We start from the raw sequence: 16,547 nt of genomic DNA, 5'->3' as shown, positions 1-16,547 counted from the left end.
TACTGCCTCAATTAGAAATAGTCCATGTAGTCAATATAGATGTCCTATAAAACCTGGCTGGCTGTAGGTAGTCATTTAAATCTGCTTGTCCCTGGTGAAGATCTTCCAGAGACTGATCTACGCGGACAAGCGGGACGTCCAGGGAGACGGGCCGTTTCTGGACGGGATCAACGTCACCATCAGACGGAACTACATCTACGAGGACGCCTACGACAAGCTCTCCCCAGAAAACGGTACATGGTTAGGCTGAGGAGGGATACAGCTTGGTTAGAAGGGTAATGTCTCGGGCTTGCGTCCCAATAGTCTCTCCTTTCTCCCAAAGTGTGCACTTGTTCACTTCCCGTCATGGATTTGGATGGAAATTACTGGTATAATAAAGTAGTGAATGAGTGCACATTTCAGGACGCAGCCTCAGTTTCTAATATTTGTGGTCCATAAAATCCAGATTTTGTCGCCGAGGTTACAGATCCCATTAGAAATGATGGCTAGCTTTCGCATCGGTCTCGGAACTGGGATTTCACGAAAGAATAATTGTGATCGGGATTATTCCAACGGATCGCAAAAAAGCGCGAAATCAATTATTTTAAGTCCCCTCTTTTGTGTTTGAATTTAAAAGAGCACCCGTTTGGCCATATGATTGAAGCGAGTAGTAGGAGACCTTGCCTTGGAGGGGCTGAAAACGATATAATTTATGTGTCTTTCTATGTTATAGCTGCTCTGATTTATCACCTCACATGAATTATGCTGAAACGTGACCTCTTTTGATACGCTTTGATTTGAATATTCCTCAGGTCAGAGAAATCATGCCTCAATGTGGAAATGGGAGAAATAAAAACGCTAAAATAGATATTTTCCGTTTTATCCCTACATATACAGTAGATTTTTAGATTGTAAATGTTAATAACATAACATGCATGCGTGTATATTTCCATGTAGACTGCTTCTACTTTGAGTAGAATACTCTGATCTTACAGAAGAGGTGTCAGAATAAGGGAATTGAATCTAACTTTTTAATAATTTTTGTCTTCATTCCTGGAAGTAAAATATAACAGGCCTTTTCTATATATTATATTTCTATATTAACTTCATTTACCCCCCTCCCCCGTGTCCCCTGTATCCAGAGGCGGACCTGAAGAAACGTATCCGGGTGCACCTGCTCAACGCCCACGGCCTGGACGAGGCGGGCATCGATGGCGGGGGCATCTTCCGTGAATTCCTCAACGAGCTGCTCAAGTCGGGCTTCAACCCCAACCAGGGGTTCTTCAAGACCACCAACGAGGGCCTTCTCTACCCCAGCCCCACCGCCCAGATGCTGGTGGGGGACTCCTTCGCCAGACACTACTACTTCCTGGGACGAATACTGGGGAAGGTAAAGTTATCAATATAAACATTTTATGTATTTTATTGGATAGAGGAGAGACAGTGTTTCACAAAGGCAATGCCGACGCTGGGCAAACGTGTGCTGTTGGGGGGCGGCTCTGACCGCTAGACCACCCAGGCTGCACTGGGAAAGGTAAAGCTGTCTATTTCCAGGTCTCTGTAAAAGTCAGTGTTCTTGTGTAGTCAATACAGTGTAAAGTGGAGCCTCTAGCTAGGTTCCATTAACTTGTCCAGTGATCTCTTTGATGATATCTAGAACGTTTGAAAAGAAGGTAGATTGCCTGCCATGGTGCGTTTCCATTGAGCTGTCTTGTCTAAAAACAGCTGGACATAATGACGTTTCACCTGAAGAAAAAAATGATCCATTTAAGCAAATTGCCATTCTGCCCTTGAGCAAGGCAGTTAACCCCCAACAACAACTGCTCCCCGGGCGCCGATGACGTGGACGTCGATTAAGGCAGCCCCCCACCTCTCTGATTCAGAGGGGTTGGGTTAAATGCGGAAGACACATTTCAGTTGAATGTATTCAGCTGTACAACTAACTAGGTATCCCCTTTCCCATGAACTGGCGACGGCCTGTATGCCCGGCACACCAATCAGTTTCATTTAAAAAAATATATTTTACCTTTATTTAACTAGGCAAGTCAGTTAAGAACAAATTCTTACTTTCAATGACGGCCTAGGAACTGCCTTGTTCAGGGGCAGAACGACAGATTTTTACCTTCTCGGCTCAGGGATTCGATCTAGCAACTTTTCGGTTACTGGCCCAACGCTCTAACCCCTAGGCTACCTGCCGCCCCATGTCTCAGGTAGCCTGCAAAAGCCAGCATGGATAGTAGTAGGGTTAACCCCATTTCTTCGATTGGTCCATTGTTTGGTCAATATGCTGTTGGTCGTCCAAGATATTTTTTAGTCGAGCAGTGGCAAATATATAGAAAGAAATGATGGCACTCGAGATACCTGTCTGATTGACGCCTGTGAGTGGACTAAGCCATTGCTGAGGCCTCGGGAGATGGCACACCAGTATCATTTACCGTTAATTCCCATCATTTCTCATCTACATTTGTTAATGCATTCAGTATATTATTATTATTATTATTATTATTATTATTATTACAGTCTTACTGTTGTAAATGTAGGAGTGGACACGTTGTTTGCAGAGCACACAACCTTAGTCCCATTTAGGAGTTGTCAATTTCTTCATTCTTTTATTTGAAGCGCTCCTGTCCATCTTGAGTAAGGACACGCTCTTGATTATGCATAGAACTAGGCCTAGGCTACCTGGCCTGCTCACAAATGTAGGCCTAGAAATGTGGGGATCTGATACTATTTCTGATTGTCTTATCTCACCATCACTGTGGAGCTTCTCAAAGAAATGTTTTATTCATCTCAAACAGCAAGTAAACAAAGTCTGTTTTTACATTAATTGAGATTGACAATATTTCCTCAACCTAGCCTATTGGAAAAATCTTTCCGGCACTCTCCCTTTCGATAACCACTCAGCATGAAAGGGGGGGAAAAAATGTCATGCTCTGGTCAGGTGGAAACGTCATAAAATAGGCCTACCTGATTACTTCTTTATCCCATGCGCAAATAGCCTACAGCTATGTCTGTCTGGAGCTCACTGGCACAGGAAACTCTTAAGGGCCCAAAATATTTTATACAATGTTGCAAGTTTGCTAGCACAAGCTTCAGGCTGACCAACTTAATAGTTGATACAATGTTTCAAGTTCCTTGAAGATGTGATTTATGGGATATTTCTTTTTATAAGGATATTTTCTACCTGCAGGCTGCCATGTTTTTATTTGTTGGCTTTATGTAGGCTATTTTTACATAATGGCAATGGCAATAGAAGTTACGTTTTGATTTGTATCATTTTCATTTAGATCGAGTTTTGATTAACTACATGACATTGATTTCGAGATATGAAGATCTTATTATAAATGAATTTAAACTGGCACACAGATCAGTAGAAATGGTACGATAACGTGGCACTCCAAATGGAAAGGGTTGCCGACCGCTGGTGTAGCCTATTACCAGCAACTTCAGGAGCTTAAAGGCAGAATCTGCGAAGACCAACAGCACCGGGCAGCAGGAGGGTCGGGAATAGTTATTTTTCTTCTTCTGGTTAGGCTATATCATTTTATTTGTAATCGTAGTGCTTAAAGCATTAGACAAGTCCAGTAGTCTAAATATAGTTGATTTTATTCAAACATAGGGTGTGTCTATATATGGAAAAAGAAACGTTTTAACAGAACACAACAGTCGACTCTCGGTCTACCAATATTTTTTGGGGTCAGGGACAAAACATATTAGCCATTTAGGCCATTCTAATAATTGTGTGTGCCTACTTATCGCCACGGTCTGTGACATGGTGTAACTTCCACTCGTAGGCCTGGAGTTCTGAAACAATTTGATGGTGAAACTGCAATGTGAAGCAATTCAGTCATTCTTGAAAGTCAAGACAATCCTTGTCTTGCAAAAGCATTTTTTTATTGTTGAATAAATGGATATTGCAACCAGTGTGCATTTAGAATTAAATGTTGAGTGGAGCTTATAGTTACGTGATAACATCACGTGCCTCGCGTACCTTCAACATTTTTCTGCAATCTATTTGAAAAACGCATTTTCCATAATTTGTCGCAATAAAGTTGAACAAAAGAAAAATCCACTCCGTCGAACGGATACACATTTATATGATCTTTGGAAAATGTCTCCTGCATCTGCCGTTTCCATTACAAATGTTCGCGACATTGCTTTTGTGGAATAAACCTGGGTCAATGGGAACCTGCCTAATGTCACAGACAATGGAAGAATGAGATGCTAAAGTGCTTGCAGCAGGAACTAACCAATTTAGAAATTAGGGAAGACTCACCCAAGGATGTAGTTATTATCACCAGCTATCTTTAAGCATTAACGGAAACAACAAGCACCTCCAATGTTGTAATTAGATGGTAAACCAACCAATGTGTGTAAGTTGATGGTAGGGAAACCAACCAATGTGTGATGAAGTCTAATCAGTTAATGAGATGTGAAATGGAGTCTGCAACACCGCGCTCCAGTACCTCAGGGAGGGGGTTCTGGCCTGCCCTCTTGTGGTCCTTCTCTGAGGGTCACACTGTGGCCCAGTGACACCAGCCGATCATCTGGGTTTGATCAGAGATCATTACCAATGAGGCAGCTCTAACATTGAATAACAGGTACAGGGACAAGGCTGATTCATTATTACATCTAATGGTTGTTAGTATTTCAACTTGACTTCATATCTAACAAAGGTGTTTGTTGTCCTTGATAAAAAAAATAAAAAATTATCAAGTGATGTCCAAGAACGTGACCAGTTTGAATGGAATAAGCTACAGAGCTTGAACCCGAGCTTGGTTTCTTAACCCTACAGCATGTGCAATCTGTTGATGGCTTTGTTTTCCCTTCCCCCTTTTCCCCTCCCTGATGGCACAATTTATTAGAGCCTAATGTTTTTAAATGTTCTTTAATGCATGTGCTGACTGATTGTTAATCGAGATGCTGTGAGAGAGAGAGAGAGAGTGTGTGTGTGTGAGTCGGAAGAGGGGTCATCTCATTCTCAACGGGAGAAGAATGACCTCATGACAACCGGCCCCCTCTCAATAAGACCTTCCATTAGCCGGTGATTCCGTCCTCATTGTTTGTGGAGCGATTGCATTTGGCCGAGCGCTAAATCAGCGCCAGCCCCCTGCCGTCAGGGACATAAATAAGCAGTCAATGCATGTGGTAATAGCATTTTGATCTGAAAGTCCTCTCCTGCTCTCTCTCTCTCTCTCCAAGATGGTCCCGTCCACTCATCAGATCACCATAACTCCTCCTGGGTTTTGGACCTAAATAGCACCCTATTCCCTTTTATAGTGCACTACTTTTGACCAGTCGTATGGGCCCTGGTCAAAAGTAGTGCACTACATAGGGTTTAGGGTGCCATTTGGGACTAGGCCTGGTCTCTCTGTATTCGTCCCACTATGAAATGGCCAGTCAGCTGCTAGCGGCATGCTCTGCTCCCCCCTCCCCTCTCACTACAGCTAATGGCTCAGGCAATAAAGGTGGGGGGAAATTATTTAGAATTTGGCTTTCAATTAACCCTACCTAAAGTTCCCTCTTTCTCCATAAATACGGGCTTGTGAGTGCTCGTTTGAGTGGTGTATTGATATTTGTTTAGTGCTGTTATTGGCGATGAACCGGGAGGAAAGATGGAACTGTTATAGATTAGGATTGCATCACTGCTGCGCTGAGATGCGTGGAACACACGCCAAGGCCTATGGGACACAGGAGATTAATATAGTTAATGAATGGCCTCCCGGCCTGCCATTGTTGTGGAGGTAATGTATTATTGTCAGGAGTGGGCCTGTTTGGGGTACTCACTGAAATGGGATTGGACATCACAATATGGGCTATCGCTCTTCCTAACTTGTCCTCCCAACTGACATGTATGAAGGTTGACTCGACAAACAGAAACCACATAACATTACAGACCACATGAGTATATAATTCCACTGAGAATGAAAGCATATTGAATTCTCATAGCCTTCAGTATTGTATCTCTCTAGCATCTGGAGTCCAAGGCAAGGTTGCTGGTCTCTCACTGTTCTCTCTGGCATCTAAAAGCAACCGTGCAATGTCCACTAAAAAAGGGCAAATCACCTCAAGTTTACGTCAAACCAAATAATTGAGTTGATTTTAGTTGATTTGGTCATGGGGGAAAAAAAATATTCTTGTTGCTAAAGTTTGACTAATGTGTTTGGCTTACAGTTCCTCGTGGCCCATAGACTGAGTGAGGAGCCATCCAAGTTGTAAAATACTGAACTTCCCCTTTAAGATGCTGTGCCGGCTGGTTGCTGTTTTCAGAGCCCCTCTTCTTCCAGACTCTTTTGTTGGGCTATTAAAGAGAGAGATCTCCTGTTGCCAGTCTCACAGCTCCACATCACTGTCCAGCCAGGCTCCCAGTAACCTTCAGTAGGACGTGTGGATCAGACTGCCCCCCTCCTCTCCATGCCTCACCCATTACTTACCCCATCCATCCACCTGGAACACCCACCCTGCCCCTTCATGATAGTGCACTGCACCCAAAAGCCCTGTATTGTTAGCCCTGACCTGCCCTCCAAACTCTCTCAGGGTGGCTGAAGTTTTGTGTGTTTGTTTGCACTCTCCCTCACCCTCCTCTGTCCTCCCTAGTGCCTTTCCTCATTGATCTACCCAGTCGGACTAAAAGTTCCCCTTCAGAGGTGTCCAGGTTGCACCCCTGATTGATAGTGATGCGTTTGAAAGGCATTATATTTTGATTGATTCTTAATGTTGTAAATTAAGGGATTTATTTGGCAGCTAACAGAAGGCAACCTGCAATGTTGTCGGGCGTTTATTCTCCCTGATGGCGCCGCGATCTGTTTTAATTGCGTTGCCACTGCACTCACTTATATTAAAAGGGGACGGTCCATAATTAATCAGTTTTATCCCGAGTCATTTTGGCACAATTTCTGGCAATAAACACCCATAAATAAAGCGACCCAAAAATATATAAATATATATATATATATATATATTCCACAGGTTTTTACTCTTCCCCCATACAGGTCTACTTATTGCCACCTCTTCCCGGCACTGTGTTGTTATTGATAGGTTTCAAGGGGGCACGTGGCACATGTGGTCAGGGAATTCGTAGAGACTCCCTGAGTGGATTAATTTGCATAAAAAATAGACTGTGTTTGAAGTTGCTCAATTAACCTGTGTTTAGAAAATAGCCAGGGATTTATGCCTGCCTATGTGTTTTAAGATGCATGCATTATGGAAATGGTGTAGATTTATAATCCATTTAGCTGATGTGGTCAGGATTTTTTTAGTGCAATCATTTATAAGGACCTGTATATTTAATGCTTGGAACGGGCTCTTTTTTAGGACAATTCCAGTACATTAGCTCCCCGTTTTATGAGTCACCTGCTTGGCCATGGTTCTTAATGGCAGCCCAGGTCAAGGATAGAATTGACATTTATAAAGTTTGAGGCGGCAGATTTGAAAGCCTGTATGTTTTAGACAGATTATGTTCTTGTGTTGCGCTCTTGCGCCGATGTGAACGGCGTTGTCGCTTTCACATCCGGTGTTGCCGTCTCTCTTTTACTAATGCGTTGCGTAAAGGTTTTTAACTGAAAACAGCAAAGATAGCTCTCATCTTTATCCATTGTTGTTATTGATTCTTCTCTTCTTCTCTTCACCGTTCTGTCACTGGTTATGTTAGTCTGATTTGTATGACTTTATCATGACCTCATTTTTATCATAGGAAATCATTTATGCCATTTAGCAGACGCTTTTATCCAAAGCGACTTACAATCATCCGCACACCCATGATCCTGGTGTTGGAAGCAACATGCTCTCTACCAACTGAGCCACACAGGATCACATCATGTTATCATGACCTTTGTTTCCTGTCTCCCTATAGGCCCTGTATGAGAACATGCTGGTGGAGCTGCCATTTGCCAGTTTCTTCCTGTCCAAGCTGCTGGGAACCAGTGCAGATGTGGACATCCACCACCTGGCCTCGCTGGACCCTGAGATGTACCGCAACCTGCTCTTCCTCAAGAGCTACGAGGACGATGTGGAGGATCTGGGACTCAACTTTACCATCGTCAACAACGACCTGGGAGAGGCACAGGTGTGTGAGTGTGCAGTTGTGTGTTTTGGATGGGTGTGTGGGTATCCGTGTGTGTTTTGTGTGGGGGGTGAATAATTCACACACTACCACTCTCAGTATTATTCTCTCTCTCTATCATCTTTGATTGCCAGTGCCTCTTCCTCATTTGTGCCTGTTGGCCTTGTCATCCTGTGGCCTTGTCATTCTGCCCTTCTCTCCATTCCTTTTGTCCTGTTCTCTCCTTGTCGGTCTCTAGCTGCCACCCTCCCTGCTCCCTCACTCTCTCTATACGCTCTCCCTGTGAGGTGTTAATAATTCATTTCCCTCACATTGTCTGTATTTGGTGCTGAGAGAGATAAAGCACGTTGCCCGCTCTCGCCCTGACTGCTGCTGTGCAGCGGGGAATAGAAGGCTCTATGTTGACCGTTCCACCAAACGGGTCTTCAAGCAATTATCTCGGAACACGCCTGAGAGGCGTGACTTTTGCCACTTTAGCACGTCCACCAAGTCTGAGCCTGGCTGATTTGACAGAGAGGGCCTATTCAGTGCCCTCTGGTCCCCCTCACCAGTCTCCCCGGGCTGGGTTAAGCACTCTACCCACTCCGCCTGTTTGCTCAGGGCTTTAGCTTTTCTTATTAGCTCCTCTTTAAACAGGCTTGAACAGTGTCGTTAGAATGTAGCCCGCGTTTGCAAATAGGGCATTGCAAATACAATACCGAAAACAATTTGCAGGAGATTAGGCACACACTCAGAGGCAGACTGGCCTATATATGCCCTCGAGAGATAGTCAAAGCAAGCAAACAAGATAAAGACAGTCATTCGCATGCAATAAGGTGTGGAGTCAATATGACCTGGAATCGCATAATGTTACGGATTGAGAATGACCTGTTTGTTGAAAGCATTGTCGATTCGATCATTTTCTGTATTACCTTTTGACTGAAATGTTGTTAAATTAAAGGTAATATAGATACCTTCTACAGAAGGGATTTATTCCTGGGAAGTATCTTACAATGGTGTACAATAAGAGCAAGCTGCCTATAGCTGACTATTAACCCTTTTGTGGTACTTAATTTTGTCTTTAACCCACTTTGTAGTGCAAACATTTTGCGGGGGGACATGCCCCCTCACCCCCTTAGCTGTCAAGTATCCACATTATTGGAAATAGTTAAGATTTTTGGGAACACAATGATTTAAAAAGTATCATAAGCTCCTAAATTATCTCGATTATTTCACTGTGATTATTTGGTATGTGTCCTAACTCCTCCAAAACCATTAAATCAACATACAAACTACTCCAGGAATGGGGAGAGATCAGGATTTGTGACCCAAAGCTCAACAAACTATAGCTGATGAAACAGGTTGGTGGAAGAATCTTGTGCCAAACTTTTAAGGGACTAGCAGCTGTTCATGGACCATACCAAAGTCAGGAACAGAGAACTGGTCCTTATCCCTAGCGCACTGTCCCATTTTAGGCCTGCCAAACCGACCACTGGGTCCCTTAGCCTGATCAGCGATTTATCCCCTTGCTCCACTGGTACCCTCAAACAAGCTGTTTGGGCCTAAACACTCTAAAGCGCTAGTCTTGTGTTCAGCATTGTTGAGGGTATTCCTCCAATAACACAATAATATTACATGCTCCACTACCAAATTTCTACTTTGCATTTTGCGTGACACTTGATTGACAATTTACCTGTGAACACACGCCTTGACTCTCTATGTTTTCAAATTGAGAAAGGTATACCCTGTGTTCAGGGCGACCTGTTCCCTCTCTCTCTCTCTCCTGGTTGCCTTCTACGTGGCTATGTGATAAATGCCTGTATGTCTGACGGGTTCTTTCTTCCAGGTGGTTGAGCTGAAGCCGGGAGGGAAGGACATCCCTGTGTCCACGGCCAACAGGATAGCTTATATCCATTTAGTGGCTGATTACCGACTCAACAAACAGATCAGGCCCCACTGCCTGGCCTTCAGACAGGGCCTGGCCAACGTGGTAAACCTGGAGTGGCTGCGCATGTTTGACCAGCAGGAGATCCAGGTAACTTGGATTTTCACTAGGCTCGCAAAATTCCGGCAACTTTCCCAAAATTTCCAGGATTACTGGAAAGTCTCAGAATTTGGGGGAAATTGCCTGAATTTTGCAACTCTATTCACATTACTTACTAACATGCACACATAAAGATATATTTCTAATTATTCTTCATCATCTTTGCTTTCCCACTACAGGTTTTAATATCTGGAGCTCATGTGCCCATTTGCCTTGACGACCTGAAGACGTTTACAAACTACTCAGGTATGATCACATTATGGATGGTTTATAAAACTTTCTTGAAAGAAACCAAACTACTTAGGCTCAGTCATAATGGTGAAAATGATATCGAAGTGATACTCAGTTACTAGTAGTAGGAGTAACTGCTTTTGTCATTTAATGTGTTGACCACCCCTCATCACTGTCAAACGCTCCCTAAAACACTTCAGCGAGCAGGCCTTTCTAATCGACCTGGCCCAGGTATCCTGGAAGGATATTGACCTCTTTCCGTCAGTAGAGGATGCCTGGTTATTCTTTAAAAGTGCTTTCCTCACCATCTTAAATAAGCATGCCCCTTTAAAAAAATGTAGAACCAGGAACAGATATAGCCCTTGGTTCTCTCCAGACCTGACTGCCCCTGACCAGCACAAAAACATCCTGTGGTGTACTTTTCAGGGAAGTTAGGAACCAATATACACAGGCAGTTAGGAAAGCAAAGGCTAGCTTTTTCAAACAGAAATTTGCATCCTGTAGCACAAACTCCAAAAGGTTTTGGGACACTGTAAAGTCCATGGAGAATTAGAGCACCTCCTCCCAGCTGCCCACTGCACTGAGGCTAGGAAACACTGTCACCACCGATAAATACACGATAATTGAGAATTTAAATAAGCATTTCTCTACGGCTGGCCATGCTTTCCACCTGGCTACCCCTACCCCGGTCAACAGTCTTGCAGCCCCCACAGCAACTTGCCCAAGCCTCCCCCATTTCTCCTTCAGCCAAATCCAGACAGCTGATGTTCTGAAAGAGCTGCAAAATCAGCCGTGCTAGACAATCTGGACCCTCTCTTTCTAAAATGATCCGCCGAAATTGTTGCAACCCCTATTACTAGCCTGTTCAACCTCTCTTTCGTATCGTCTGAGATCCCCAGATTGGAAAGCTGCCGCGGTCATCCCCCTCTTCAAAGGGGGAGACACTCTAGACCCAAACTGTTACAGACCTATATCTATCCTACCCTGCCTTTTTAAGGTCTTCGAAAGCCAAGTGAACAAACAGATCACCGACCATTTCGAATCCCACCGTACCTTCTCCGCTATGCAATCTGGTTTCCGAGCTGGTCATGGGTGCACCTCAGCCACGCTCAAGGTACTAAACGATATCATAACCGCCATCGATAAGAGACAATACTGTGCAGCTGTATTCATCGACCTGTCCAAGGCTTTCGACTCTGTCAATCATCACATTTTTATCTGTAGACTCAACAGCCTTGGTTTCTCAAATGACTGCCTCGCCTGGTTCACCAACTACTTCTCAGACAGAGTTCATTCAGTGTGTCAAATCGGAGGGCCTGTTGTCCGGACTTCTGGCAGTCTCTATGGGGGTGCCACAGGGTTCAATTATCGGGCCGACTCTCTTCTCAATATACATCAATGATGTCGCTCTTGCTGCTGGTGATTCTCTGAGCCACCTCTACGCAGACGACACCATTCTGTATACTTCTGTCCCTTCTTTGGACACTGTGTTAACTAACCTCCACACGAGCTTCAGTGCCATACAACTCTCCTTCCGTGGCCTCCAACTGCTCTTAAATGCAAGTAAAACTAAATGCATGCTCTTCAACCGATCGCTGCCTGCACCTGCCCGCCTGTCCAGCATCACTACTCTGGACTGTTCTGACTTAGAATATGTGGACAACTACAAATACCTAGGTGTCTGGTTAGACTGTAAACTCTCCTTCCAGACTCACATTAAGCATCTCCAATCCAAAATTAAATCCAGAATCGGCTTCCTATTTCGCAACAAAGCCTCCTTCACTCATGCTGCCAAACATACCCTCGTAAAACTGACTATCCTGCCGATCCTTGACTTTGGCGATGTCATTTACAAAATAGCCTCCAACACTCTACTCAGAAAAGTGGATGCAGTCTATCACAGTGCCATCCATTTTGTCACCAAAGCCCCATATACTACCCACCACTGCGACCTGTATGCTCTCGTTGGCTGGCCCTCGCTTCATACTCGTCGCCAAACCCACTGGCTCCAGGTCATCTATAAGTCTTTGCTAGATAAAGCCCCGCCTTATCTCAGCTCACTGGTCACCATAGCAGCACACACTCCAGCAGGTATATTTCACTGGTCACCACCAAATCCAATTCCTCCTTTGGCTGCCTTTCCTTCCAGTTCTCTGCTGCCAATGACTGGAATGAACTGCACAAATCTCTGAAGCTGGAGACTCATATCTCCCTCACTAGCTTTAAGCACCAGCTGTCAGAGCAGCTCACAGATCACTGTACCTGTACATAACCCATCTGTAAATAGCCCATCCAACTACCTCATCCCCATACTGTTATTTATTTATTTTTCTCCTTTGCACCCCAGTATCTCTACTTGGACATTAATCTTATGCACATCTATCACTCCAGTGTTTTTAATTGCTATATTGTAATTGTTTTGCCACTATGGCCTATTTATTGCCTTACCTCTCCCTTATCCTACCTCATTTGCACACACTGTATATAGACTTTCTATTGTATTATTGAGTGTATGTTTGTTTATTCCATTTGTAACTCTGTGTTGTTGTTTGTGTCACACTGCTTTGATTTATCTTGGCCAGGTCGCAGTTGTTAATGAGAACTTGTGCTCAACTAGCCTACCTGGTGAAATAAAAATAGGTGAAATAAAAATAAAACAGGAGGATTTCCATAGAGCTAACTGTCAAGCTTTCCTGTCAACTTCATGGGCCAGGTGGCCTAGTCATGGGATACGGTTTCTCTCTAAAGAATGTGTGGTTCAATGGCATGTGTGGTGGTCGAGATGGTATGACTGGCATGACAACTACTTCTGTCTGCCAGTGGATTCATTTACAGATGTTTTTTTTTTTTATATTGTCCTTTCTCTGTCCCTCTCTTCTCCAGGTGGTTACACTGCCACCCACCCTGCCATTACCATCTTCTGGGAGGTGGTAGAGAGCTTCACCGATGAAGAGAAACGCAAGCTGCTCAAGTTTGTCACCAGTTGCTCGCGGCCTCCTCTCCTGGGCTTCAAGGTGAGGGTTGACCAAAAGTTCACTATGTCAGTTTGTTCCTGCGCCCGTTTTATTTTCTACCCTCCGTCTGGTGTTGTTGATTGCAGCCGGTGCTATCAGGAGTTTAACCAAACACTGAGTACCAAATGGCACCCTATTCCCTATCTAATGCACACATTGACCAAAAGTAGTGCACTATATAGGGAGACGTTTGGGACGCCGCCCCAGACAAACGCCAGCACAATGGAGTGTTCACTGTTCTAATGGGCATGTAATGAAAATACCTGTCCTGATGACCCCCTTTCGATGAACATTTTCAAATTGGGCTTAGTGATAAGACTCCTAAGGCTCTCTGGTTCATGCTTATCTTATCCTGCACTGTGGTTTACAGCCCTTCTCTGGATTATTAGCACTGTTGGCTCGTGAGTAGTAGTGAAGTTAGTTTCACATTATTAATAATGAATTCCTCTTTCTTTAGTTGGGCACAGGGTATAACCCCAGAATGAATATCCTAGTTAATAGCCGACCCCAAAAACTAGCACCAAAACATTGCTGTAACATCATCGAAAACGGTTTGTTTCCTAAATGATTTCAGCCAAGAGCTGAAACCTGTGCTGAAATGGTGGAAGTGCGTTTATCGGAACTACCATTACCGTGTCATCAGCTGCCGATTCCTCCAATCGAGAGCCGTTTCACTTTCCTAATGACTTGATTTATAGGGACACTAAAACGGTTGGAAATAGAAAAGAGAGCAATGCTGAAATCCATTAAGATGTTTATATACACACCTTACTTAGGATAACCAGCTGTAATTGTCATATGATTGGTTTTACTACTGTTTGTTGCCGTCTTTAGTTAAGAATACTTAAGTACTTCCACAGCGGGGAGAGAGAAGAGGGTACGGGTGGGAACACTCCTAAAAATCTCCCTTGGTGGCTTAGGAAGGAGGGCTGGAGAGCTCTCCCCTGTTTAATGAATTTGACTTTGGGGAGTGTGTGGATGTGATGTCCTTGCCCTTCCCGGTTTCCTCCCCACTCCTGGTCTCCTCCAGATCTCCTCTCTGGGCCCGGAGAGGGAGCGATGATGGTGATTGGTAGGGCGGGGGGCAGGGAGCGGCCCCTGACCCTAACCCTGGGCCCGTGCCAGCCCAGCCTTAATTAGCTGCCGTAAACGTCCCAAAGATTCATTAGCGGAGAAATAGCGCTGTCAGGAGAAGCCATTTAAAAAGATGATGGATAGCCTCTTTTTCCAGAATGATCGCTTCCATAATGACACTTTCTCAATAAGCAACGATAGTTTAATACGATAATTGTCCGAAAAATGGCGTCGTTACCGCCGAGCCCCCCAGAACCATTTAACCAAGCTGGTACAGGCGCTGAACCCCACGCCATGCTCCTAATCTTTAAATAGCTATAGAGCGGCTGGACGTTAGAAACAGAAAGGATGATTCCTGTGGATTCTGATGGAAACAGTCAATGTGTGTGCTCCAAATGGCACCTATTCCCTATATAGTGCACTAATTTTGACAAGGGACCATAGGAAAACCCATAGGGCTCTGGTCAAAAGTAGTGTACTATATAGGGAATAGGGTGCCATTTGGGATGTGGCCAGTGTCTTGGCCTTGATGATGTGAGTGGAGATGGCCTGGCCTCATCACCAGAAAGCGTCATTTTATAAAGTGCCAGACTGAAAACATGAAATTACCATTTGTTTATCTTGCTCAGCATCCAAGTGTCACACTCGGTCTCCTTCAAACATAACAGCCCATTTTAATTGTATATCCACACTTTTTTCACGGCTTATCACATTTCTATCCTGATGTCGCTTGCAATTAATTATTTTGGCCAGAAAAACAACTGTTGTATCACTAGTGTTGTGCCAAATGAGTGGTACATCAGTTGTATGAATTTAATGTATACAGGGCCTCTGTGGCCCTCTGAACCTCTAGTTTGACACAGTTCTTCCTCCCATCTCCACCCATGTTTCCAGGAACTGTACCCAGCTTTCTGCATACATAACGGGGGGAATGACCTAGAGCGCCTGCCCACAGCTTCCACCTGCATGAACCTGCTTAAGCTGCCCGAGTTCTGCGACCAGCACCTGATGAGGAACAAGCTTCTGTACGCCATTGAGTCCTCCGCAGGCTTCGAGCTCAGCTGAGGGGGGACATCTGTGTCTTACTCCTTGCAACCACTGATTCAATTGACATGGACGGGCCAGAGAAGACTTCCTGTTGAGAACGAACATGATGAACTGATATCTCTCTTTGACTGTGTGTATAACAGAAACGGGGGTGAAGGGATTGTCACCCAAGAGTGGGACGAGGGAAGAATGGAGGGGGGGGGAAGCGCAGAATGTTTTGGTTTTAAAGTAACTTACATGTGTATTCAAAATCCCCAAAAGAGCAGCAAAAATAGAATCTCGAGGCTGTTTTTTTAACACTTTGCGCAAAAGAAACAGACAAGATCTACTGTGAGTGTGTCCATGACCCTTCAGCAGAGTGCATTATGAAATAAACGACAATAACAACCGTGTTCACCAAAGATCGAACAGTGCTGTCTGAGGAGAGAGGAACCGGCAATAAGAGGACAGAAATGGGGTTACACAGGACTGCAGCACTCCTTACACCTCTGTCTCAAGGGCTTTGAGAGGGCCAGCTTGTCTGTTAGGAGCCTGTCCCTAATGGCATCCTATGGCCCTGGCCAAAAGTAGTGAACTATAAAGGGACTTGGGTGCCATTTGGGACACGATTTCAACTAGAGGTAATATAAACTCACTTAGTTTTGTGATTACTGTAATGATTATTATTAATAGTAATTTCATAACATAAAAATGCAAATGCTTTGGGCAGGCTTCTGTGTTGTTTTTTAAGGCAAAGAGACGAGTATTGTTAAGAGATTGGACTATTGATTATGGAATATTTGTGTATATGTATATGTGTTTACACCACTCTTGTACGATTCCTTTAATCAGTATTTGTACAGGTTGCTTTTCTTGTGTTTTGAATGAAGGCCTCGTGTTCTCACGCACACATTAAAGTGAACCATCTATTCTACAGTATGTGCCCTGGCTGCAGTGAGTATCCACCTATGGAGCAACAGCTGTGGATGCGTCCCAAATGGCACCCTATTCCCTAATTAGTGACTAAGGTGCCATTTGGGATGGACACTGTCAAGTTGATAAGGCTAGTGAAACCTGACTATCCATGTATCAACAGACTGGAAAAATGTCTCTGAATATGATTAAATATGTAGTTTTT

The 16,547-nt window shown here is 44.2% G+C and overlaps 1 protein-coding gene across 2 annotated transcripts in view; it reads left to right on the top strand.

Moving 5' to 3' along the window:
* LOC106578613 (ubiquitin-protein ligase E3C) overlaps window positions 1-16,343 on the top strand; it is a 46,104-nt gene extending 29,761 nt beyond the window's left edge. For both annotated transcript variants that reach the window (XM_014157612.3, XM_045702164.2), the window contains exons 18-24: window positions 101-233; window positions 1,122-1,369; window positions 7,832-8,044; window positions 9,867-10,055; window positions 10,244-10,310; window positions 13,179-13,309; window positions 15,278-16,343. In XM_014157612.3, the coding sequence (XP_014013087.1) occupies window positions 101-233; window positions 1,122-1,369; window positions 7,832-8,044; window positions 9,867-10,055; window positions 10,244-10,310; window positions 13,179-13,309; window positions 15,278-15,448 (1,152 nt within the window). In that variant the 3' untranslated portion in view covers window positions 15,449-16,343. The remainder of the gene's footprint in view (window positions 1-100; window positions 234-1,121; window positions 1,370-7,831; window positions 8,045-9,866; window positions 10,056-10,243; window positions 10,311-13,178; window positions 13,310-15,277) is intronic.
* Window positions 16,344-16,547: the final 204 nt, after the last annotated feature.

The sequence above is a fragment of the Salmo salar genome, chromosome 19 (genome assembly GCF_965601325.2).
Source record: "Salmo salar chromosome 19, fSalSal1, whole genome shotgun sequence".
NCBI classification, from domain to species: Eukaryota; Metazoa; Chordata; class Actinopteri; order Salmoniformes; family Salmonidae; genus Salmo; species Salmo salar.
This window is presented reverse-complemented; position numbering and strand designations above follow the sequence as displayed.